The sequence below is a fragment of the Salminus brasiliensis genome, chromosome 19 (assembly GCF_030463535.1).
Source record: "Salminus brasiliensis chromosome 19, fSalBra1.hap2, whole genome shotgun sequence".
Classification (NCBI taxonomy): domain Eukaryota; kingdom Metazoa; phylum Chordata; class Actinopteri; order Characiformes; family Bryconidae; genus Salminus; species Salminus brasiliensis.
The window spans coordinates 20,395,798-20,422,875 of record NC_132896.1 but is presented as its reverse complement, the minus strand read 5'-3'; the positions used below and the strand labels follow the sequence as shown (position 1 = coordinate 20,422,875).

Genomic DNA, 27,078 nt, shown 5'->3' with positions numbered 1-27,078 from the left:
TCCTTTTAATAATGACCATTTTTTAAAGGTGGGCGGCTGATGACAAAGCTTCCCCCAAACTTGCTTCTGTAGGTTATACAATTATATTCCATTTCTTAACACTTCTCGATTGGAACAGAAAAGGAAAATTTCTGCCTTAGTGACATACAATGTTACTTCAGTGGCTAAATGATGACTGGATAGGGTGTGTAATATTAACTAATCTGTTCAGAAAACCACAGGAGAATCTTTACATTTTCAAAATAATAAAAAGGAAAAGAGCCTGAAGCAAATGTCTTGGCATTCTGCATGGCATTACCCCTTTGGCAAGTATCACAGCCTCTAAAAACACTTTTTGTAGGCAGAAAGAGTCGTCCAGAACATCAATTCTTTCTTCCCATTAAACAAAACTGGTTGTTTCAGTAGTAGGACTATGAAGGCAAAAGCTCTGGCTTATGCCTCTTGGGTTAGTCTATTATGGATTTTGAAGATGTGTACAGGCCATTATACTGCTGTAAATGCCATCCTTCGTAGAAAGCTTTTGCACAGAGCAGAATGTGCTGTAATTTAATCAAATCCATTCTTTCCTCTACCAGGGACACAATCCCCATGCCACTGGCTGCAACACAGGCCCAAAGCATGATCAGTCAAACCCTGTGCTTAACAGTTGTGCAGTTGTGTTAACCTTTTGAGACTCTGCTTCCTCATATGGCGACATTACATTTCTCTGAGCCATGATACTTAATTTTTTGAAAACTTTGACCGTTTGGCCTGATATGAGGATTTTTTTGTTGTTGCAAAAACAACTTCCTGTACAAAGACCTAGGGAAGGTCCCACTAATCCCAAATAGGAGAAATAAAAAATGCACACAGAGCAAAAGTCCAGGTCTCAGGAGGTTAATCAGAAAGAAAAACAATGGGCTAGAACATGGTTTCATGAACATGGCAATGAGTTCAGTGTTCCCTAGTTAGTTGTTCCCAGTCACTGGATCTGAATCCACCCTTGGGATGTGGTAGAATGAAAAGATTGACAGCATGAAAGTGCTCCTGAAAAATCAGCAGGAATTGTGTACCAGACAGATGGTGGACTATGTCCAACATATTGTGGAATCCATGCCACAAAGAACTGATGCTGCTTTGAGGGCAAAACCAGGCCCTACATAGTATAAAGTGCTCAGTGAGCACTTGATCTTAGTTCCTCTCATGGTTTCTTTCTAGTACTCTGAGGTAGCTTTCCCTTGCCACGTGCTCTTTTGGTTTGCTCTTTCAGATTCTTTCAGCACGGAAAGCTGCTTTGTGACAATGACCACTGTAAAAAGCACTGAACAGATGCATTTAATTTGAACATACTACTACAACTACGGCTACTATTTATAATAATAATAATAATAATAATAATAAGTATTACATATTTTAATAAGAAGTAATATTACATGATATTACATCTCGCATTTATTACACATGGTTCATTTACTCTACTCAACTAAAATTGTTAAATTGTATTAGTAATATGAAAAAAAACAAATCAAAGATCCTTTTAGTGTTCCTCATTATAGCAAGAGTTACAATCAACGCTGCCCTCTTGTGGCATTTGTCAGCAGTGACCTGTGGTCCATTCTTAAGTAACATTGTGTCGTTGTCACGCAAAAAGCTTGTATCAGAAATGCCAACCATAGGGGAGAAGGAAAAAACCTTATTAAGTTTCAGTGGTAGCCCAAATATTTCATTCAAGTCTTGTCAGAGCATTTCTATTGCTCCATTCTTAATGAGATTCTGACACAGTGTAAACAACCAGCAAACAAGTGTAAACTGCCAGTAAACAAGAACTGTCAGAAAGTCAACAATGGCAAAAATGTAGATACAGGCTTTTTGCAGGACAGGGATGATTGAGTGGTGGTGTGCAATACATTGTGTAAAAAAGCTTTTTACTGTACACACCAGTGTTTTACTGTACAAATAAAATAGTTATTAAAGAGACACCTGACTGTTTATCAAGAAAAATGAACCGAATCTGATCTAGACATTTCATACATAGCGACTTTAATAAGTCTTATGTGTTTTCTGTTGAAAAGTAGAAAAAAGAAAAATTCATCAATTCAATGTCAAAATTATAATACAGTAAAAGGATCAAATACCATATTTACAAATTATAATTATAATTATGCTACAAGTGGCTTTGCTCTGAAAAAATCAGAGTACTCAAACAGTAGGACATATTTCCTCCTTTGTTCAGAGGAAAAAATCAATCAAATACAATTGAGACATTTAAATATTTCATTGTCATAAAGAAGTGCTCTTTGAGTAGGATTGGTATTCTGAGGCAGATTCTTCTAATTTCAGTCAAAACTTTGCATTTACTACACACCAGCATCTGTGTGGTTTGTTTGATTAAACTGGCTTGTTTCTGCATCAGCATCTTCTGAAATGCAAGTGTCCGTTTCCTCTTTGTGGCTGATGTCAGCAAAAGCAGTCTTGTTATGGTCAGCCACTGGCTGGGCAGTGATTGTCTGGCTAGTGTCTGTTGTGGTGGAACCTACGAGAGTACTACTTCCACTGCCAGAGTCCGTGCTCCCTGAGTCTGCGTTGGAATAACTGGTAGACTTGGCGTCAGCACTTTCTGGAGTAGCACGGTCCATATTGTCATTCTCTGTATTACTAGAACCTGGGTGTTCAGAAAGCTCTCTCTTCAGGCTCTGCGCACTCTCCATGTATCTCTGGCTCTGCTCTGCATCAGGTAGGTGGCTGGCGTGGATCTCTGCTAGCTTCATGTAAATGATGTATAGAGCTTGAGGGTTCCCTGGATCCTCCAGAGCTGCTGCCAGGGCCAAGTGGAAATAGCCCATTGCGTCAAAAGCATCCTGAGGAGCAAGTGAAGTGAGCATTTAGATCCTGTATTTACATTTACATTTATTTCAGTATTTAATTCCACACACCTTCTGACCACTCTTAAAATGAAGGTGGTAAATGGTTCTTACTTTGGACACATGCTTCTAGAGAACCCTCCCTTATTGGAATATAAAGCTCTTTAGGAAAGTAACCACTGAAATGTTCTTTAAAGACACAAAAGTGGTTTTCCTGTGTCTTCAAAGTAAAAGGTGGGCGATATGGTAAAAATATTATATCATATTATATATATTGAAAGACATTTTCACAAAACATGATATTTATTGCGATATACATGAATGCAGACAAAATGCATCAGTAGCAGAACAGATTGTTTAAAAAACAATATTCAAATACTCTCCTATACCAAATGTGCTGCACTTCCATCCAGTTAACCAGACTAATTACAGTGTTTGTAATGAAACGTGCAGTTGTTCAGTGTTTATCAAGCACTGACGATATCCTTGATATTCTAAAAGAAGCATATTGTGTATCACAATAACAAAATGTATCTTAATATGATAAAATATCTTAATATTGCCCACTCTTACCTCAAAGATCCATCTTTGGTTTTCTTTGGGAGCTTTATTTTGAAGAGCCCAAAGCTACTTACTAAATGCTCCAACAGTGGAGGCCAAACAGATACATACAAAGTATTCAGAGAATCTGCAAGGACTTAAATATATGAGCCTTATAATAGCTTTAACTGGTTTTAAATACATAAATAAATACATTGTTGTGGACAAAAATACAATAGAGTGCAGCCTTTAAAAATATATACTGACAATTATATCAAAAAACAGTCAATAATGAATGAGCTATGCTTAGTAATGAAGGTTCCTAAATGGTTCTTGTTCTTTTTAAAAGAACAGTGCATGTGAACCTCGTTAAAGTTTCAAAATATATCATGCACTGCCCAGTCCATACTGTGCACTCCATATATAGAAATGAAGTTGGAAAAACAGACCATTTTCTTGGGATGTCACAAAAACCAACACATTTCCATCCACCTGTTCAGCCTGCATCGGTTTAACTCCATCTATTCCTACTAGAAATGAGCCTCAGCCTGGTACAGTATAGAACAGGCAGTCAAAACAGGGCTCATTTTATATATCAGTCATAATGACAGTTATTACTAATTACTGTTTTGTTACATAAACCCATACAAATGTTATTAGTCGACCTCATGGAGAAAATACAACACACATATATTTCTATAATGAAAAACACATGAACATTCTAACTAAACTAAAACTGTTCTATGCCATTCCTACACACTGGCACTTTTATAAAGTGTATGTGTAAAATCAGCACCAAAGGGTTACAGCTGTGTTAAGGCTTATCATAGTTCTTGATTTTTAAAATTACTCTGGCTCACCTTTAGCTTGTGCAGTGTCAAGTCAGCCAATCTGCAATAGATTTTTACGTAGTAGTGGGCATCAGCAGCATGCTCCAGTGCAGTGGGAGACAGAGACAACGCCTTCAAATAGTAGTTCTCAGCCATTTCATACTGCTCCAGACAGAAGTAGACTGATGCCAGGCGATGGTAGGCTACCCTCTCATTCAGATGTATGCCTTAAGTGATGGAAAAATACTCAATTAGAAAACTCCATTATGCAAAGAAGATTGCATACACTCCTGTGCACTTAAAAACTGAACACCTAGAACTGATTTTATGATGAGGTGTATTTTAATTATAAGAGAATTACTGACTACACTGAATTACTGCTTTTATTTTTGTGCATTAGCAATTTATAAAATTGACTTTAGTGGAATTGTTTCAGGTTTGTTGAAGCAAGTGACTTAACTGATTACACTGCCCTGTTACATACTAGTGTACAGCTTTATTGATTGGTTGAGTCTCATTTGATTCATCCATCAATGAGCCAACTGAAATGACATTGCATTTCATCAGCAGCAGGGGGCGACAAAGTGCTGGGTTGACAGAATGGGATGCTCTGGAGCAGACACACATGGGCCCAAGGTAGCCATGCCCGGCTTAATGGATATAAATCTCCTTAGCAATGAGTTGTGAAGCAGTGAAATAGCTTTTCTGGAATGATTGATCACTATTAAATATGAATAATCACACGTTAGTACCATTAACATTACTGAGTGTAAATGCAATCAAATCCTTACACACGGTTGTCATAGCAGGAAAACTAAGAGGTTGGGCAATTTTATATGAATTACCTTGACTTAAAAAAAATACATTAAATAAGCAGGTGTCTGCAAACTTGTGGACATGTATGTTTTTGTATGTTTCCTTGTGTATTGCACAGGAATGGTCTCACTACCTGAAACCCAGAGCAGACTAAGCATCTTAAGAAATTGTAAAGCTCTTGCTGTCTCCATGCTGAATCCTTTTGGGCATACCAGAAGTACTGAATAGATATATATTTAGCTGTCGTACCGGTGGTTGTGCTAATCTGCACTGCAAGTGTAGAATACTGCAGAGCCTCTTCATACTGGCCTTCCTTCAGCAGCAGTTCAGACAGTTTACTTAATAGCCTGAACTCTGAGTGCACATCCTTAATGCTCCTTGCAAATGGCAGACTCCCGTCCTGCACACACAGCAGATTTACACTCTATTAGTATCCGATTACACAAGTCAGATTTTCAAATTCAAGTTACTCCTATTTACCCAAATTTGCTCCTTAAGTTGATCCAAAATGACATTTTAAATATTGTGTGTCATAATGTTATGATGACATACTCTGAAAAATGGCAGGGCAGCAAGACGATTTCTGTGTCCTTTGAAGAAGACATCCCCAGCTTCTTCATAAATGCTCATGGCAAAGCGTGGATCGTTCATCCTCAAGGCTGTCTTTACTGCTGCCTACAGACATTTGTTCACAGAGACTGTAATTATGCACACAGCTGATGAATGCTTCATGATAAATGCATTCCCCGTATAACAATACATAACAACCATTAAAAAAATCAGGTTCTTTCAAGAATTGATATTATTCCGGATACCTCTCTACACCTCTCCACCATGTCTGCCTCACCTGGAGATACATATCAGCCAGCTCGTCCTCATGGATCAAGTAGTAGATGCGGCCCACTTGCAGCCATGTCTCTGACTCTTCCTGTCTCTTCCCCAGGTCTATGGAAATCCTCAAGCTTTGCTTAGTGTAGTCCAGAGACTTCCTTGAAGACCTAAAATCATTAAAAACAAATTACTTATTTATACTTAGACTTACTTTGTGCCAACTTTTATGTGTATATTGCACCTATTGACAGAGCATAGTCTCTGTTCAATCAATTCAATATGATATACACAAGAATAGCCTAGGTACGTAGCAAGTGCATGGTTGCCAGTACAACAGGACAAGAGTAACCCCTCCACTATTTTTGGTTCAATTTGAGCTACTTATTAAATAAAGACCAAGTAGTCTTACTTTTCACACAGACATATAGCCATCAACAAACAGTCAAACTCCTGCCAATCAGTTTCAGTCTGGTATACTTTACTGTCATGAACAAACTAACATTTATGGAATTGGGTACAGTATGTTACCACACTATGTGAAAATGACTAAATTACCATAAAAACAAACTAAAAAACCAAACATGTTATGCAAAGCATATCCTGGGGCATGTTATTTATATTATAGGCATGACAGAGGCTATATGTGGTGTTTAAAGCTAGCTTTAGTTGGACAATCAGTGGCCCAGTTGCCTTCGATCTAGTCTGTTGAGGAAAATGTCAGTTTGCCACTGTTTCACTAGCATGTTTTTACACTAGGTGACTAGTATCTGGATTGTATCCTAATAAGATTTTAACCGCATGCATTTACACTTGGTAGCTAAATGCGTCTCCGGTCACTCAGACTGAAATCCAATTGCTGTGCTGTGCTGGTGTTTCGGTTGTATTGGGAGGAGTTGTGGTTGTCGGATGTGTCTTGGAAAGGCAGATGGATTTATACTGCTATGACATGTATCAAATGACGTGCTTTGAGTGATTGGATTTGTATCTGTTCTAAATGAGTCTTGCATTTACACTTGCATTCCAATGTGGCTTGGCCTTATCTGGATATAATCCTGACACTTAAGACAAATGAAGTGACCAGGTGTAAACAGGGTCTATTAGTATCAGAACAATGAGAAGCTTGTTGTCTTACTTCTCAGTATTGAGTGAGAGGTACAGACTGCTAAGAATCTCCAAATATTCTCCCTCTAGACGTTTATCCTTCATCTCTCTGGACAGGCCCACGCAGTGCTCATAGTAAATGATGCATTGTCCATACAGTAGCAAATCAGCATACAGGCGGCTCAGCACCTTTGCCACAACCATCTGGCCTGTAATAGAAATATGAATGTTACAGTTTTGAATATCCCAAGGGACCTCCTCACATCCCCAAAGTAAAGCGCTTGTTCCACTCACTGTGCAGGTTCTTGGCACTGATGGCGATCAGAAGGCCCATCTCATAGCATAGCCTGACCTCTTGACTTCCTCCCCTGTCTTTGTAGCTCCTGCCCAACCACAGCAGAGCCTGAACATGTTCTTCATCAGATGGACTCTCAGACAGACTCTGGAAGAGATGCAGAGATCTGAGCAAGAAACTCTCTGCCAGGCAAGGAGCCCCTATTGACAAAGCAAGACATCCCAGGTTAGCCAGAGCCAGTGCTTCATTACGCTTGTTCCCATTCTCCTGTGAAATCTTCAGAGCACAATAAAAGTTCCTTGCTGCTTCTGTAACACTGTCCTGCTTGCGAAGGCATAGAGCTAGCAGGTTATGGACCACACCACGTTGTGTTGGACTGTCTGTTTCATTCAGGGATTTAAGGAGAGGCTGTAGAGTAGACTGGGCAGTGTCTGGTTCGCCTGTCAGCACCAGGAGCCAAGCCAGCAGTACTGATGCCTCAAATCCCTCCTCCTCGTTAATGCGGCTCCCTGTCTGTACAGCCTGCTGGGCAAAGGGCACTGCTTTATCTAAGGCTCCGTACTGCTGGTACACACTAGCCAGACAGAGACACAGGTCTCTCTGGGTCTTCAGGTCCTCCCCATGGCCGGCTATGGATAAGGCCTGTTGTAAGTAAACTACCACCTGGGCCGGGAGCAGAGTCGTGCCGTCCCTCCACCGAGGATTCAATCTGTATGAATTCTTAATGAACAGTTCAATCTTTTGAAAGGCATCGTCCAAGGAATGGTCCTGACCTGAGTCCAAACTGAGAGAGGCTAGAGCAAGGTAAGGAAGATACTTCTTGTTGTAGAGCCTGCAGAGTAGCCAGTTAAAGTCCACTGGCCCGATCGGCCTGTCTTCCTCCACAGAGAGAGTGATAGTCAGGAACTGGAGTCTCTCCACAAAAGGTAAGGCCTCCTCAATCTTCCTCAGCTGCAGAAAGAGGCAAAGGATGAGGTAGCAAGTCCGTGCCTCAAGGTTCTTGTCATTGTCTACCACAGCTTTACGCAAAATGGGCTTGAGCAATTCAAATTCATCCAGAGAGCAGAAATTGTGGCAAGGAAGGCATGATATAAGAGCACTGGCCTTATCCAGTGTATAAGGCAGTTTGTCGGTCATCCTTTGCTTGAGGTAAACAGCAGTAAGGTTAGTGTACAGAGCGATCAGCAAAGGTTTGTCATCAAATCCCTCCACAGGGACCTTTAAGGCCTCCTCAAAGTAGACTCGAGCTTGCGAGTACTTAAACTTTTTGGCGCACAGCCTGCCAAGAAGGAAACAGGCTCGCCGGTGAGCCCACAGCATCCTGCCTTTCTTTGCCCCCTCCCGCAAACTCTCCAGATGCAGCAGCACCTCGTCCTCCGGAAGACCACCAAAGACCGTGTCCAGGAAGGAGTAGGAGAGGTCATAAAGTGGTTGGAAAGTGTCTTGGAAGTGGTCCAGGTTCAGGAAAGTCAACAAGGGGTCAACGAACTCAGCCTCTTCAGTTTCCCAGATGCTTTCGTCCATATAGTTTAGTGGATCCTCCTCGTATTCATCCATCTCTCGGAAGGTGTCATCCAAGCTGAAGGAGAAGGCCTCCTGCTCCCTCTCTAGGTGACTTTGAGAAGCGTAGAAGGAAGGACGTGGGGAGGAATGGTAGGGTGGGGTTTCACTCTTTTCTGATATAGTGCTCTTCCTGGCATCCACTGGGTGTTTGTGTTCTGAACAAAGGGGGACAAAGTTGGTTTTGACACATCACAAAATATAAAAGAGGAGTACTTACATATGTACAATGATTTAAAAAAAATCATTTCCTTTCAAGGAGAAACAGTTTACCTTGCTTGGGTCGGTTTCTGATGTAGGTGAAATCTGAATCGTCCAGTCTATCTGTAAATGTATAAAAAAAAAATTTATTAAAGCAAAGTCTCATGCAAATAAAAGGCACCCCCACCATAACAATGTTCAGATATTACCCAGAAGGAAACTGTCCATTTCTCACCTAATCTGTACACAGTGCTAATGTCAGTGGAGAAGAGTTTGTCCGGTAGGCCAGTGTGGTACTGTTCGTGGCAGGGGTTAAACTGCGAGAGAGCCATTCTCTCCTCTTCACTCAGAAAGACCAATTGTCTACTGCTGTGAGGGACCAACAAAGGAGGCATTATCAACCGCATGACTTCCATTCTGACCTCTTCATCACATCATCACATAACTGTTCTCCCCTCTACCCATTACCAACGGCCAGGGACATAGAGACAGATTGAGGTGAACTGAAAAATAAAATAAACATTGTCTACATGTGTTCATATGAGATGGTTTGCTGGGGTCAAATGTTATACAATAGAAAGTGGAGTGAATTATTCTTACAGTGGTTTTATACTCTCTGGTTTCACGTGGACCTTGTTGACAAATCCAATATGTCCACTAGAAAGATGTCTTCCTATGAACATGTTCAAAGAGCTGATAAGCAAGCCCTCCACCTCAATTAAATCTCCTTGACTGAAGTGCAGTTCATCTTTAACCATTGGAAAATGATCCACCACTGCCACACAGGTCCCTGTTACTAAAGAGAGAGAAATAAAAAAAAATATTATTAGATTATTATAGATTATTTGTATTAAGAAAAAATATATAAAAATGATATTTGCACAGTAATGTAATTGCAGGACTGGGGAGATCCTCACCAATGGGCTGGTCAAACAGACTTTTTTCGGATACAAATCCTGCACTTCCAGGGTACTTTCTGAGAAACCACCTTTCAAAACACAATGAAGCAGTAATATTATGTGTGCACTGTAATACAACACTTTTAGAATAGCATGTGTGTTCAACAACACACGTTTGTGTACTGTTTTAACACATTTGCATAAAAAGTAATACAACCTTAGTCCACTGTATCTGTTTTGCAGTGCAAAAGTACACAGAGCAGTAGAGTGTCTGCATTGTTCAGTCCACAAGACCCCTAACAGCTTAGCTCTTCCATATTAGTGGGCTTACACAGCTTTAGTGCTATCACATTGCGTCTGTGTGGGAAAAGTCAGTGTCACTCACTGGTAGAAAGGGTAGGGCAGAGGCTGCATAGCATGTACAGGCACTAGGCCATGCTGGCCAGTGGACAACAGTGTTCCCTCCCACTGACCCTGCTGTCCAATATCCTTCACCATAACCAGGTCATTCTTCTTGTAGGCCAGGTCCTCTTCCTCCTGGGTACACTCGCTATTCTGCAGAGCTTTGGCAAAGAATGAACCTACAAACAAACAAAAGTCAGCCTGGTTAGGTTTCTCCATTTACACTCCTTATCTTGTTCTCTTTCGCTTTGCCCTCAGTCCAACATTTGTTCTTCCTGTTCTGCATTTGTCTGACATGCTGTTTGTGTCTCTTCAGTTTTTCTCTTTTATAGAGATTGTTACATAAGTGTTTTGGAAAAAGCTATAAATGTAGGTTGTACTCAAACAACTTAAGTGATTAACTGAAATCAAATGACATGTTCCCTCATAATAATCAAATCAGCCTTTATTGACTGTAACAATCTGTTTATCAGTTCACCTCGGGTAAAGTTCTGTATGTTCCTGAAATGTTTACAATTCTTACACTTATGAAGAAAATACGCTGTTTACCGCTAAAACTAATTAGCCATGACAGATAATGGCAAGTCTCAGGTTGTTGACAGTGCTTCTAGTAGTGATTTCAGGAAGCAAGACGGAGCCTTTTTTGTTTACATCTACACACAGCAGTGGGAAAAGTGTCTTCCACTGTGTCTACCAATAGGACAAGCTAACCTCTCATCAAAATGCTCTCATTTTATTTTTGTTAAATCGCATTTGCATTTAAACCACATTAGGGAAGTTAAAAAAACGTTTCTATAGAAAGCAGAACCTTAGTAAAGATGAGGGGACTCTCACCCTCTTGCAGCAGGAGTCCCAGATAAAGGGTGGCAAGGTGTTCCTCATCCACCGTCACACAGATCTCCACGTCACTGAGTAGCACAGGGTCCAGCCAGAAAGACTGGTCACACAGGAAGTTCTCAAGGCACCTTACCACATATCCTGAGATACACCATCAAAATGTGGTAGATGGTAGAATGTTAAAAGAACAAAAACACTGGTTCATTACACTGACAGAATCTCACAGTTAGATGTTCTTTCCCCCATGCTAGATTTGTTCAGTTATACCACCGTGCATGCTAATCATCACCAATGCACATGCTCATCAGTTCAGTACTAATTAGTTAGTTATGAAAGGCGAATGCTGATGTTTTAAGTAGTTTAATAAGCATTTTCCATTGGATGGAATTGAACACATAGAATTTCACAGCGTTTTACAGAGGTAAACCGTTTCACCAGTTTTCTGAATAAACTAAGATACTGGAAGACAAATTTTTAGCTGTTAATGCCATTAGTGCTAAGGCTATACATTACCACATAAACTAAATGATATGAAGATAAGATAGTATACAAATACACACAAATACATAAATACATAGACAAACACTAAAAACATGTAACCTCTTACAACAACAATGCATGTAGACTATGTGGGGGGTTGATTATTATGGCTGTGTTCAAAGTGGTCACAGCCGAGGGCACAAATGATTTCTGCACCCATTCTTTCTAGCTAGTAGGACCTTATGGCAGCAGCCATATTTATATATATTTAATATAAATTATACAAACAAAATGGCATCTATACAAATGTTTATAGGATGTATAAGTTCTGTATTGAGAGTTACTGGCCTTTATGACCGTATTGGCCCCACCGGGGCCAGCTTGTTCCTGTACCTAAGTGTTCTCAAACCAAGACACAATGTTAAAACTGAGAACGCTCTCAATAAGTGACCTGTAAACCACAACCAATGTATGTTTGCCGGTGTTCAAACTGCTCAGCTTCCTGAGGACAAAGAGCTTCTTCCTGGCTTTTTTTGTAGAAGTAGACATTGATCAAGATTATATTGCCAGAAACGTTCCCAAGTATTTAAACTGATCACCTTTCTGCCCCTTTATGGTAACTGGATTAAAAACAGACCCTATGCTGCCTACTATTATCCTCTATCCAAAACATAGCTCATTGGTTGTGCTAACATTAAGATCAAGGGAGCTGCCATCAAACCAAGTGGCTAGATGGTCGATACACTGAGAATCTGTAATTGGTTTCTGATATCTTACCTAGAGCCAGATAAGTGGAGAACTTCCAAATTTCCTCCACAGTCTTAAAGGTGATGACGAAACAGTCTTTTTCAGCATGTACTGAAACCAAGCGTGCGGATAGATCCTGGAGGGAAAGGTTATGCAGTCAACGCAAATGACCAGGAACTTTAAACAGTGACTGTTATTCATTTCATTCAATCATTTTGGAACATCTCACCTTAAAAAGCTGAATAACGTCTTGGCTGTTGCTCTCTACAACCCTCAGTCTGGTCCGTAAAGCCTCCTGCAGCTGACTGTCAGGCTCCACACTGGACCGCCTCTTTCCACTGAACAGCAGTATCACATCTGGACCACACAGAAGTAAATGCAGCTGACAGTTAGAAGTCCATGACTGGTGAGGCTTTATTGCTTATTAACATAGATGGCATACGCAGGTGGAACATTATGCAGTGCCACAAATGGAGATATCATATCTATTTTGAGGCTCTACATGGCTTTGGACTTAGCCATAATGATTTTATGTCCTGACAGCATACTTCCCTTTGTGGGCACAGAATCTATGCTACGCTGATCTACCTCTGAGAGGATATGATTAGACTGAGTGGAGACATTATGGCTGGCTGAAAGGGTTTTAGCTCTGAGAGCTTGCTGAATCAGACCTGCCATTACTGTCCATTACAGAGACTTTACTGCTCAGGTCTTAATAGCAGAGGAAGTCTTGACGCACATACCTGAAGAGAAGCGTTCTCCCACAGCTAGAGAGACAGCGCTGGTCCCATTGAAGGCTTCCTTCTTCCTCCAGTAACTCTCACCAGTGATCCCCTCGCCCTCCACCTCAGCCTCTGTCTCCACTTCCTCATCTCCTACACCAAACAGAGGAAACCCGCTTCAACAAAACACGTCTGGAAACACACCACCTACTACAAAGCAGAAGCCCCCTGAACTCAAGACCAAGGTCCTCTGAGTTCTCCCTCTTGCTTACAGTCTTCTAAAGGCATAAGTTAAAGGCATGGACTGATCTAACAAAGGTACTAAAATTTGAGTTTATTGACTATAAACAATATTTGGAACCCTCAAGATTCCTCATGTCCTGTTTTTGTACCATGACAGGAATGTATTTCATCAAAAGCGTTTTTGCTTGTGTCATGATTATTTCTCTATTGGTCAGTGTAATGTAACCATTTTGTACCATTTTAATGCATGTAATCCCACAGCAAGAGCTAGCCAAGCTAAAGTGCAGTCCACAGAGCGGTTAGTTATAAACCAGCTTAATAAAGTATGCATCCTATACAGATAACACACATCTGCACAGTGGGCAGTTTAACAGACAGTTACTTTATTTAACATATTTTTTAAAAATAGTTTGTGATAATGGCACATTTAATTCACATTTAATTTAATAAATTTAAATTTTTGTTTTAATTCCACGAATAAATAGAAATAAAAAAAGGAAAATGCCATATTTATGTTGTTCTCTGTGGAGAATTTGTTTTAAGGTTTATTTTCACTTAGAAATCAAACAAAAACGTCATTTGAACACGAGTGTCCAAATCGTTCATGCTTGTAGCAGAGATGCTAAATATTATTGATCTTGCTTCAATGATTGAAAATATTCGGCAAAAAACTAAAATTGCTACTGTAGCAAAAAAATTGATTGTTCTTGTTCTGTGGGAACACTAACTACGTGCTTGTTTGTGAAGCAGGTTAATCACAACAGCAGTAGCAATCTCTGCACTTCCTAGTGAGCAAAAACAGGAAGTGATGGCAATATCATAGCAGCTCTATAAATATCAGTCAGGTGGTCTAAATAATAGCATCTTTTCTCCGCAGGATGGATATGACCTTCCTTTTTCTGTGCGTTGTACTAAAAGGATGTTCAAAGACACAGCGTATGACAACATGACATTGGGTTGAGTAGTCTGTTATCTGTTATTGAATTAATTAGTTAAACAATTGCACTTTTCTAATTATAATCTGATATAAAGAAATAACCAAATGGCTTCAGTGTTAAGGGACAACCTAAGCGTGTTCTGTGCTGCTGTTCATTGTCAAATGTGACACTCTTACCAGTGGCCATGACATCATTTCCTGGAAATAGCTCATTGGCTCCCGTTAATGCGTATGGGGGCTCGTTCCATAAGGCATCGAGCTCAGCAGTCGATATGTCTATGGAAAGGGGAGGCGAAGCATTAGTTTGGCGTTAGAGCAGATTAATTGTGTGAAGACTGTGAGGACTCTTTTAACCGAACAGAAAGGGGATCGAGGGAAGGGGTTCATCGTGCATCTGGACAAGAACCAACGCAGCATCGCAGTCCTCTCATGGGATGGATACACATCGACAACACATTGACAAAGGATGCATGCATTTTGTGGCAAACCCATTTAGGCTCCATTAGCTTCTATCATATCAGTGCAATCTGAACCTGGACAAACCCTGCAAATCGTTTTTTTTGGATCCAACCAGTAATAATTTGGCATCAGTTATACTGATATGATTTCTGCAGGCAGCCAAAGGCTTCAGTCACAAACCAGCCAAACTGACTATCAGTGATGTCTCAGTTTAAAGCACCCCAAGAATACAATGTACAATGACCCATTAATCATACAGACAACAGCAAACTATTACGGTAGAGCCTGCACAGCACGGAATTAGTCACAATCAGGGGGAGAGGAACAGTACAAGCAGGAGAACACATACAGTACACTCAATGCGCTTTACCTTCATGGGTAGGAAAATTACCCATGTTTCACTGAAATACACTGAAGAGTGCTTCTGAAAGTTACTCTTCTTTCTCATGGCAAAAATCTATGAGAAACAGGACAGGACCAACCTGAAAGCAAGAAGCAGTTTCTCAGACATGGGACTGGACAGCAGCAGCATGCCATGTTGTGGACGGTAAACTTGCTTACTCCTCCAAATCGATGGCCCAGTCGCAAAGAGGCATCTACTTAAGCTGCACTGGATATTATCCACTGAAATAACTCTCTCTCTTTTGTTCTCTCTCACTATAAATATATGTCTTCCTGTTTTTCCTTCTTTCTTTTACTGCGCTTGTCTTACTGCCTTTGCCCATGTATACACATCTTCAGATTTGTGACACGCATTTACCCTTCACATCTGTGTATTTCTCTCTCTCTCTCTCTCTCTCTCTCTCTCTCACTCTGGCCGGCCTGCGTATGTAATGGACAAAGAGCATTTTGCTGCTGGCATGCTGGTGTGGGTTGGTCAGTGTCTATGCATGCCGGTGGGTGGAGACAGGGGCTTCTATAAAGCAAGTGTTGTGATCCCAGCTCTCATACTAACACAGCTAAACAAAAGGCAATGGCCAAAACAAATGATGGCATTCTAAGTATACCTATTTCTGTGCATTTCATTGGGTTTGCCAAGTTTACTTTCTTTTCTTCTTTCTCATTGATTCATTCTGCCTGGGCGATCAGTATTTAAGCTGACAGTTCCAGATTGACCATGCATGCCAGCTAGTCTGGCCATGCAGGAGGGCTCAGTACTCCTGATGCCAGCAGGTCATCATTATTTTCACCCAGTTTCCTCTGTGAATATCCAGCAAAAGGGGAACAAGAGGTATCACCCAGCTCTCCAGCATCACCTAGAGGTTTCAGCACATGGTGTACAGAAAGATTTGTCTGTGTATGATCCGAATGATGACACTTTGCAGAGGTTCTATTAAATAACACATACACTAATCAGCCATTACATTAAACAGCCATAAACCGCCTAATATTGTGTAGGTCTGCCTCATGCTACCAAACAGCTCTGACTCATGGGGACCTCTTAAGGTGGCATGTTTATCTGGCACCAAGACAATAGCAGCAGATCCTTTAAGTCCTGTAAGTTGTAAGCAGGGCCTTTCATTTTTTACATTGCTGTGCCTTGGGTGTCCACAACCCTGTCGCTGGTTCACCGATTATCCCATAGGTACTAACCACAGCATTCTGGGAAACCCCTCACAAGACATGCTGTTTTGTAGAAGCTCTGACCCATCGTCATCTAGCCATCAAAATTAGGTAAAGTGTCTCACATCCTTACGCTTGCTCGTTTCTTCTGCTTTCAACATGTCAACTTCTAGATCTGACTGCTTAATATATGTACGCCTACTAGGTATTTCCTACTCCATTGTAATCAGATTACCAATATTAATCACTATACCTGTCAGTGGTTGTAATGTAATGGCTGATTGATGTATGAATCCACACTGAAAACAAGAGAAATGTTGCCTACACTCTTCGAAACAAGGATGGAAAAAAAAGTTATTCAGAGTGATACCACAAAAGAGCTGTTTTGCCTCCCTAGAGATCCATTCCATGGATGGTTGAACCATGTTGGAAAGTTTCTTTTTAAGAGTGTAGCCACAAATCTCTGCTCATTCCTATTAATTTATTCCTTTATGTACTTAATTTCTTAAGATTTTACTCAACTTAGCTGAGCTGAACTGGGTTTCTTTGCCACATTCTCTCTTCTGTCTTTTTCTGACTGTGGCTAAACAAAAAGATGCCCGTCAGTGGAGCATAATCCTCTTAACTTTATAACGTTTTGTGTGAGAACAGTGTCTGTAAGGTCCTAATTCAATTTGTGGCAGTCTTGTGAGCCCAGCCAGCTGTAAACAGTTGGCAGGCATGCCTCAGCATATCTCCAGACCAGCATATCACACTTGTCCCACTGGTGGCTCAAATGTTATTTTGATTGTCTTGATCGAATAAGAGGGTTTGAATGGCTGTGCCATTCATTGATCATTACACATTTAAAGTTATTAAACACCACAAAGATGGCAGCATATTCATGGATGCAAGCATGACCAGAACCAGAAAAAACTAGTCAATTGTAAAAACCTTTGAAGGTCTTAAAAGTCTGATGAGAACTGTGTTCATTCATCTGAGTGGAGCAGTGGGCCACTGTCAATACAGAGAAAGGGGAAGTCTGTAACCTGAGTATGAGGAATGGGCACTAAGTTTAGAATATCTCTGGCATGGCCCAAAGTGGTCTCCCAACCACAAGCTAGAAAACTGCTTTTCGAACTGGCTAAACACTAGAAAACAGCTCTTTACATTGTGTCACTCATAGGAGGAAAATCAGAGCGGATGAAATTTTTTGAAAAAGAGATCATTGAATTGAATCAGAAATTGAATCAGAAAAAATGAATGTTTTAGAAGTTAAAAGTAAAGTAATCCCATTTAGATCTCAAAGACCACCTTGCTATTCAACAAGACACCCAATGATCTATTTAATAGGCTCACAGCTGTTAAACACCGTACCTCTGTCCTGCTGGCTGCCGCCTGTGTGTTCGTCCCTCATGGGAATGCCTGTGTGCTCAGCAAGGCACTGAGGAGTTCCTTTAAAGCAGGGACACTCATGCTGCTTTGAAAAGCCCCGGTAGGACAGTGTGTGTGTGTGTGTGTGTGTGTGTGTCTGTCTGTCGCATGCGTGTTAAAAAGTAGGCAGGCTCTGCACTGAGGAAGTGTATAAACCCCACCTCTAAATCTCACCCTTTCTCTCTCTTTCTGTCTTCCCTTTCTCTCTATTGCTATTGCTCTATTGCTTCCTTATCTGTTCTCTGTCAGCCTCCCTCTCTTTCTCTCTCTCTCTCTCTCTCTATCTCCCTTGCCCAGCTGGACTCTAGGTCAGGCCAAAAGGTCTTGTTTGAGTTCTCAAGATAGTAGGTAATGGCTTCAGTGGAGCTAAACAGACTGAATCTCTCATAACATTTATAATACTTCAGACAAACAATAATTATACAGTAACACACAGATCTACCACATTCCTTTACCACAGTCCTTTCATATTCAAATCCAGTCCCAAGTTCTATAAATACACCAAATGGGAAGGAATGGTAACCGTTTTCTGCGACTACCAGTAAAGCAGACCATCTGGTTCAACTTGTTCCCCGTACATAATAAACCAAGCCATTATAGACGCATGCACTTAATATTACAGTCTTCTTACCCGAATGCTGAAGTTTCCTTCTCCGTCACGCTGTATCAGCATACCCGTTGTTCTTTTTGCTTGATTGAAATTTGATTTTCAATCAAAATGTGTGAAATGATCTTCTAGTGACACTTTAAGCCTCCTCTCCATGGTATACAATCATTGTGCATTCCCTTATGCTGTTCCTTGGCCTGCTCCCTTTCAACAACTGACCTCTGCCTTGCAAATTCCTGTGCTTTATGACTCTATCTTTTTATCTACAGGGCAGATAATAACCCATGCTCTGGCACTGTTCTGGATATTTCTTCCATTTGCTGGTTAAATATAAACTCTGGAGCAGATCTAGCATTCTGAGGCTTCTTGGTAAGCCATTACAAAAGTCGCCCTTAGCAGAAATATGAAGCACAGCACATGACTGGCTGCTTGGCTGGCCAGACTGTGCAGGAACTGACCCTGTTGTGGACTGAATATAACAACTGTGTGGCTAATTGCACACACAGAGGGCTCAGATGAGCTGGGGATAGGGATTATACAGCTCACTACTCATAGAGACACAATCTAGCCATACCAAGGCCACCAACCAGCCTCATGCTCAAGGAATGGGTATTGACTTTACATGGAATGCTGCTGGTTCAGCACTGACCGGCTTTGTTTAAACACAGGTTTGGCTTCATGGTAGAGTCTAAACTCTTGAAAGTGAAGGTACCAAAAAGAAACTGTAGAATACAACTTTTGGTTCCTTACAGGACTTTCCCTTAGTGTGAAACTAAGATGAAGATTTCCTCTAATAACATTTTCTGTACAATTCCTACAATAATGCACTGTGTATATAATGTTTTACAGATAAATATAGCAAATACCCTGCTGAATCCTGGGAAAACATTTACAGTGCAGGTGTATTATACTGTATGAAAGACCTTACATATATTGTAATATTTTTGTGACAGTATTTTAGTAGTCTCATCAGCTTAACTCTTAACTAGCCAACAAAAGTACTTATCTGAAGCAGCACTGGATTATTATTTTAAGTTTTCTATTGCTTAAAGGTTAGTATGATGTTTAAATTAGGCTAAATTTGCACAGAAGCTCGTAAGACATGCATGTAACACAATTTACATTGTAGATTTTAGTTTTCAGTAAATCCTTTAGCAAATATTTCTTCTTATAGTCTAAATGTAAGTATTATCAGCTGGTTAGGTTTTTAAAGCACATATATAATAAAATTTATAATAATGCAAATAAAACAGTTATATTAAGAAAAACTGCATGTTTTTAAATAACTGAAATAATTAATTGTATTAAACAATTTGGTACTTTTTGCTACTGGGCTACTTGCTGCTGGACAATTCTGCAGTGTAATTGACTTTCACACCACAATTTGAGCTCCACCTCATGTACACGTGTATTTGTTGACAAGCTGTAGGTTATAGAACCATGAACCAAGTCGATCATATAAGAGGCCCTGTTTTTTTTATTAAAATAAAAAAGTTATTTTTAAAATTTCTATTCAGTTGATATTCTTTTAAACCTGTTGTTTAGTAACTACTGTGATATACTATAAAACTAAGATAAGTTAGGTACGTTATGCTTTTATTTAGAAGGGAACCCTAAAACATACCTGAGGAATTTTACTTGCTTATAGTTATAAACTGTATAAAGGTTTTTAACACATTCTAATGCTTACTTTGTTGATGCTTTTGAAAAAAAAGGGAGAGAACTGAGAACACCTTTAATAAAAGTTGTCTTTGGTATGCCACATTGACCTTTTTTTTCCCCTCCCACATCGCTGCTGTTTCATTTGAGGTATGAGATGCTCCCACAGGAATAGCATGCTGCAGATCTGAGAAGTATGACATTCTGGTATTACTATAAAGGAAGTGCAATAACAGGCTAGCTGAGGAGTTTACCTCAGGGCTAGAAACATGAAGGGAGTTCAGGGAAGTACTGGGAGAGAACATTCCGGTGCTCCTGTGCCCTAATGCCCTCAGGAAGAACAGTTTCCTGTTGTTTTGGGCTCTGTCATATTTCAGCACAATGGCAAACCCACTGCCCTGCACAGCCGCTTGGCCAATGACGAAATGTCATTCAAAAATGTACAGAACATGCTGCATCCTGACTGCATTAGATCCATGACCAGTGGGGTGGATAATCAACTTTGGAATTGGAAGTCAAAAAAAAGTGTGTTAGTGGGATAGCTTATCTGTCATCGTCTATTTATTGTGTACCATCCACAAATAAGACCATTACTTTCAAATCAATAATGTCTGATACTAATAAACAATAATTTTTAATATGTTAACTTATGGAGTAGCTGTGCAGATAACTGTCAATTTTGCCAATTTCCTTCCCAATTTTGTCATTGCCAATTTCCAAGCTCCTATGACCCTATATATCCACCACCAGCACTGAAAGGGTGAAGGCTAGCCTTATCTTCTCTGAAACAGCCAACTGCATCATCATTTCCACCTGCCGCAAACACGACGTCACTGGACAGCTGACCGCACTCGGAGGAGAACACTAACTCTGTTAGTGTCTAATTCTGTCATGTCAGACACATGCATTGGCTAGCACTGCACTGGACTCCAACCCATGCGTAGCTGTGGCATAATTCGGCTGTATTTGAAGCTTTTAGACTGACCATATCATAAGTTTTATCATCATGTTTTTCAGAGGATTAATCCACTTCAGAGAGCAAAATCCTTCCATAACATTCTATAACATTAACTGTCAATGTTTTCCTCTGATGGATAGTTTAAAGTGTGTAGTCTGTGTAACAGGTAATTTAGTAGCGCTATTGACAACACCTTTTAGTAAATTATTACAGACCATTTCATAGCATTTGATGGAGCGAGTAACTGAGTAACTGATTTACATGTTGTGAAATTTCATAGCTAATCGAATAAAAATTATTCTTTATATTAGGCCTAATTCAAAAGAATGCAATCTTGGAATAATTGATAAAAAAAAATTGACTAGTTCAAGAATAACATGTTAGAAAGAAAGAAAAGAGGACATTTTAAGGTACTGGTTCTACTCGAGGTGGACTGGACGATTTGTGTTACCTAGAGGGAAAAGAGCTCTAGTGCTACCACAGGGTAAGAGCGCATGGCTAGGGCAGAACAATGCTGAGCTCTGCTTTGTCTGTCTTTAGCACTAACCTTATGGCTGTATATGACAACCCTGATGTACTGTCAGGCAGAGAGAGAGAGAGAGAGAGAGAGAGAGAGAGAGAGAGCGAGAAAGAGAAAGGGCTTCCCATATCCCTCTATTGTCCTGTTTCCTCTCTTCCAGAGAGCTTTTGTTTTCCTCAGGATTACGAACACCCTACAGCACAGAGGATTCACAGAGGCCTTAGTATAACACATACAGAAAGACTAGAGCCAGCAGAATAAGGGCTTCCTGTTTAAAGCAAGGCGTGCAGTCTGACTGGCTCCATATGCTGACAAATATGGAGATATGAGCAAGTTGGATAGTCTTGTAACACCTGTAACCTCAACGAACAAACAAACACTAAACATAATTAATGAGAAAAGCCTATAATGAGGTTCAGTCAAGTTACAGCATGCTAAAACCATGTCTTTAGTTCATTTAAAAGGATTTGTATGACCTCAGGTTCTGCTAACCTCCTTGTTCCTCCACTAGCTGTTTTGGCATTCCTTGATGTTTTATTGTACTGAGATACGAGGAGATTGTGTTCTCCATCATAAAAGGAAAGAACGACACTGGAAGGATTAGAGCTAGACAATCTCACGCAAAGAAACCGCAGACCAGCAGTGTAAAACCTTATCCGCAAAGGGCCACACTGCTGCTGACTCTACATTCACACCACCGCTGACTCTACATTCACACCACTACTGACTCTACATTCACACTACTACTGACTCTACATTCACACCACCGCTGACTCTACATTCACACTACTACTGACTCTACATTCACACCACTGCTGACTCTACATTCACACTACTACTGACTCAGCATTCACACCACTGCTGACTCTACGTTCACACGACTACTGACTCTACATTCACACCACTACTGACTCTGCATTCACACCACTGCTGACTCTACGTTCACACCACTACTGACTCTACATTCACACCACTACTGACGCTACATTCACACCACTGCAGACTCTACATTCACACCACTGCAGACTCTACATTCACACCACCTGACTCTACATTCACACTACTACTGACTCTACATTCACACCACTGCTGACTCTACGTTCACACCACTACTGACTCTACATTCACACTACTACTGACTCTACATTCACACCACTGCTGACTCTACATTCACACTACTGCTGACTCTACATTCACACCACTACTGACTCTACATTCACAACACTGCTGACGCTACGTTCACACTACTACTGACTCTACATTCACACTACTACTGACTCTACATTCACACCACTACTGAAGCTACATTCACACCACTGCTGACTCTACATTCACACTACTGCTGACTCTACATTCACACCACTACTGACTCTGCATTCACAACACTGCTGACGCTACGTTCACACTACTACTGACTCTACATTCACACTACTACTGACTCTACATTCACACCACTACTGAAGCTACATTCACACCACTGCAGACTCTACATTCACACCACTACTGACTCTACATTCACACCACTACTGACGCTACATTCACACCACTGCAGACTCTACATTCACACCACTGCAGACTCTACGTTCACACCACCTGACTCTACATTCACACTACTGCTGACTCTACATTCACACCACTACTGACTCTACATTCACACCATTACTGACTCTACATTCACACCACTGCAGGCTCTACGTTCACACCACCTGACTCTACATTCACACTACTGCTGACTCTACATTCACACTACTACTGACTCTACATTCACACCACTGCTGACTATACATTTAAACCACTGCTGACTCAGCATTCACACCACTACTGACTCTGCATTCACACCACTGCTGACTCTACGTTCACACTACTACTGACTCTACATTCACACTACTACTGACTCTACATTCACACCACTATTGACTCTACATTCACACCACTGCAGACTCTACATTCACACCACTACTGACTCTACATTCACACCACTGCAGACTCTACGTTCACACCACCTGACTCTACATTCACACCACTGCAGACTCTACATTCACACTACTACTGACTCTACATTCACACTACTGCTGACTCTACATTCACACTACTGCTGACTCTACGTTCACACCACTAATGACTCTACATTCACACCACTGCAGACTCTACGTTCACACCACCTGACTCTACATTCACACTACTACTGACTCTACATTCACACTACTGCTGACTCTACATTCACACCACCGCTGACTCTACATTCACACCACCGCTGACTCTACATTCACACCACTACTGACTCTACGTTCACACCACCGCTGACTCTACATTCACACCACTACTGACTCTACATTCACACCACTGCAGACTCTACGTTCACACCACCTGACTCTACATTCACACCACTGCAGACTCTATGTTCACACCACCTGACTCTACATTCACACTACTACTGACTCTACATTCACACCACTAATGACTACATTCACACTACTACTGACTCTACATTCACACCACTGCAGACTCTACGTTCACAGCACCACTGACTCTACATTCACACTACTACTGACTCTACATTCACACCACTACTGACTCTGCATTCACACCACTGCTGACTCTGCATTCACAACACTGCTGACTCTACGTTCACACCACTGCAGACTCTACGTTCACACCACTACTGACTCTACATTCACACCACTGCTGACTCCACGTTCACACCACTACTGACTCTACATTCACACTACTGACTCTACATTCACACTACTGCTGACTCTACATTCATACCACTACTGACGCTACATTCACACTACTACTGACTCTACATTCACACCACTGCAGACTCTACGTTCACACCACCTGACTCTACATTCACACCACTGCAGACTCTATGTTCACACCACCTGACTCTACATTCACACTACTACTGACTCTACATTCACACCACTAATGACTACATTCACACTACTACTGACTCTACATTCACACCACTGCAGACTCTACGTTCACAGCACCACTGACTCTACATTCACACTACTACTGACTCTACATTCACACCACTACTGACTCTGCATTCACACCACTGCTGACTCTACGTTCACACCACTGCAGACTCTACGTTCACACCACTACTGACTCTACATTCACACCACTGACTCTACATTCACACTACTGCTGACTTTACATTCACACCACTACTGACGCTACATTCACACCACTACTGACTCTACATTCACACTACTACTGACTCTGCATTCACACCACTACTGACGCTACATTCACACCACTAATGACTCTGAATTCACACCAATACTGTCTCTGCATTCACACCACTACTGACGCTACATTCACACCACTAATGACTCTGAATTCACACCAATACTGACACTACATTCACACCACTACTGACTCTACGTTCACACCACTACTGACTCTACATTCACACTACTACTGACTCTACATTCACACTACTGATGACTCTACGTTCACACCACTACTGACTCTACATTCACACTACTACTGACTCTACATTCACACTACTGCTGACTCTACATTCACTACTGACTCTGCATTCACACCACTACTGACGCTACATTCACACCACTACTGACTCTACATTCACACCACTAATGAGTCTGAATTCACACCAATACTGTCTCTGCATTCACACCACGACTGACTCTGCATTCACACCACTACTGACGCTACATTCACACTACCGCTGACTCTACATTCACACCACTACTGACTTTACATTCACACCACTAATGACTCTGAATTCACACCAATACTCTCTCTGCATTCACACCAATACTGACTCTACATTCACACCACTACTGACGCCACATTCACACCACTACTGACACTACATTCACACCACTACTGACTCTAGATTCACACCACTACTGACACTACATTCACACCACTACTGACACTACGTTCACACCACTGCAGACTCTACGTTCACACCAATACTGACTCTACATTCACACCACTACTGACTCTACATTCACACTACTGCTGACTCTACGTTCACACCACTACTGACTCTACATTCACACTACTACTGACTCTACATTCACACTACTGCTGACTCTACATTTACACCACTACTGACGCTACATTCACACCACTACTGACTCTGCATTCACTACTGACTCTGCATTCACACCACTACTGACGCTACATTCACACCACTAATGACTCTGAATTCACACCAATACTGTCTCTGCATTCACACCACTACTGACACTACATTCACACCACTACTGACTCTACATTCACACCACTAATGAATCTGAATTCACACCAATACTGTCTCTGCATTCACACCACTACTGACTCTGCATTCACACCACTACTGACGCTACATTCACACCCATACTGACTCTACATTCACACCACTACTGACACTATATTCACACCACCGCTGACTCTATATTCACACTACTACTGACTCTACATTCACACTACTGCTGACTCTACATTCACTACTGACTCTGCATTCACACCACTACTGATGCTACATTCACACCACTACTGACTCTACATTCACACCACTAATGAGTCTGAATTCACACCAATACTGTCTCTGCATTCACACCACTACTGACTCTGCATTCACACCACTACTGACGCTACATTCACACTACCGCTGACTCTACATTCACACCACTACTGATGCTACATTCACACCACTACTGACTTTACATTCACACCACTAATGACTCTGAATTCACACCAATACTCTCTCTGCATTCACACCAATACTGACTCTACATTCACACCACTACTGACACTACATTCACACCACTACTGACTCTACATTCACACCACTACTGACTCTACATTCACACCACTACTGACTCTACATTCACTACTGACTCTGCATTCACACCACTACTGACGCTACATTCACACCACTAATGACTCTGAATTCACACCAATACTGTCTCTGCATTCACACCACTACTGACTCTGCATTCACACCACTACTGACACTACATTCACACCACTACTGACTCTACATTCACACCACTAATGAATCTGAATTCACACCAATACTGTCTCTGCATTCACACCACTACTGACTCTGCATTCACACCACTACTGACGCTACATTCACACCCATACTGACTCTACATTCACACCACTACTGACACTATATTCACACCACCGCTGACTCTATATTCACACCACTACTGACTCTACGTTCACACCACTACTGACTCTACATTCACACTACTACTGACTCTACATTCACACTACTGATGACTCTACGTTCACACCACTACTGACTCTACATTCACACTACTACTGACTCTACATTCACACTACTGCTGACTCTACATTCACTACTGACTCTGCATTCACACCACTACTGACGCTACATTCACACCACTACTGACTCTACATTCACACCACTAATGAGTCTGAATTCACACCAATACTGTCTCTGCATTCACACCACTACTGACTCTGCATTCACAACACTACTGACGCTACACTCACACTACCGCTGACTCTACATTCACACCACTACTGATGCTACATTCACACCACTACTGACTTTACATTCACACCACTAATGACTCTGAATTCACACCAATACTCTCTCTGCATTCACACCAATACTG

At 41.1% G+C, this 27,078-nt stretch overlaps 1 protein-coding gene across 5 annotated transcripts; it reads right to left on the bottom strand.

Moving 5' to 3' along the window:
• Positions 1-2,002: 2,002 nt before the first annotated feature.
• On the bottom strand, positions 2,003-18,401 carry sh3tc2 (SH3 domain and tetratricopeptide repeats 2). Of its 5 annotated transcripts, none has more exons than XM_072663452.1 (18): positions 18,348-18,401; positions 14,459-14,557; positions 13,123-13,254; positions 12,609-12,736; positions 12,410-12,515; positions 11,150-11,293; positions 10,299-10,494; positions 9,932-10,002; positions 9,615-9,810; positions 9,250-9,383; positions 9,087-9,137; positions 7,253-8,971; positions 6,990-7,167; positions 5,874-6,024; positions 5,579-5,701; positions 5,276-5,426; positions 4,241-4,437; positions 2,003-2,837 (listed from the first exon to the last, which is right to left on the bottom strand). In XM_072663452.1, the coding sequence occupies exons 2-18, from the start codon at positions 14,466-14,468 to the stop codon at positions 2,337-2,339; spliced, it is 4,188 nt and encodes a 1,395-aa protein (XP_072519553.1). In that variant the 5' UTR covers positions 14,469-14,557; positions 18,348-18,401; the 3' UTR covers positions 2,003-2,336. The 5 variants fall into 5 exon arrangements, with proteins under 5 accessions (XP_072519553.1, XP_072519551.1, XP_072519550.1 ...); XM_072663450.1 differs by lacking the exon at positions 18,348-18,401 and adding an exon at positions 17,660-17,790; XM_072663449.1 differs by lacking the exon at positions 18,348-18,401 and adding an exon at positions 15,223-15,474 and having other exon boundaries at positions 9,250-9,380.
• Between the last annotated feature and the right edge of the window lie 8,677 nt (positions 18,402-27,078).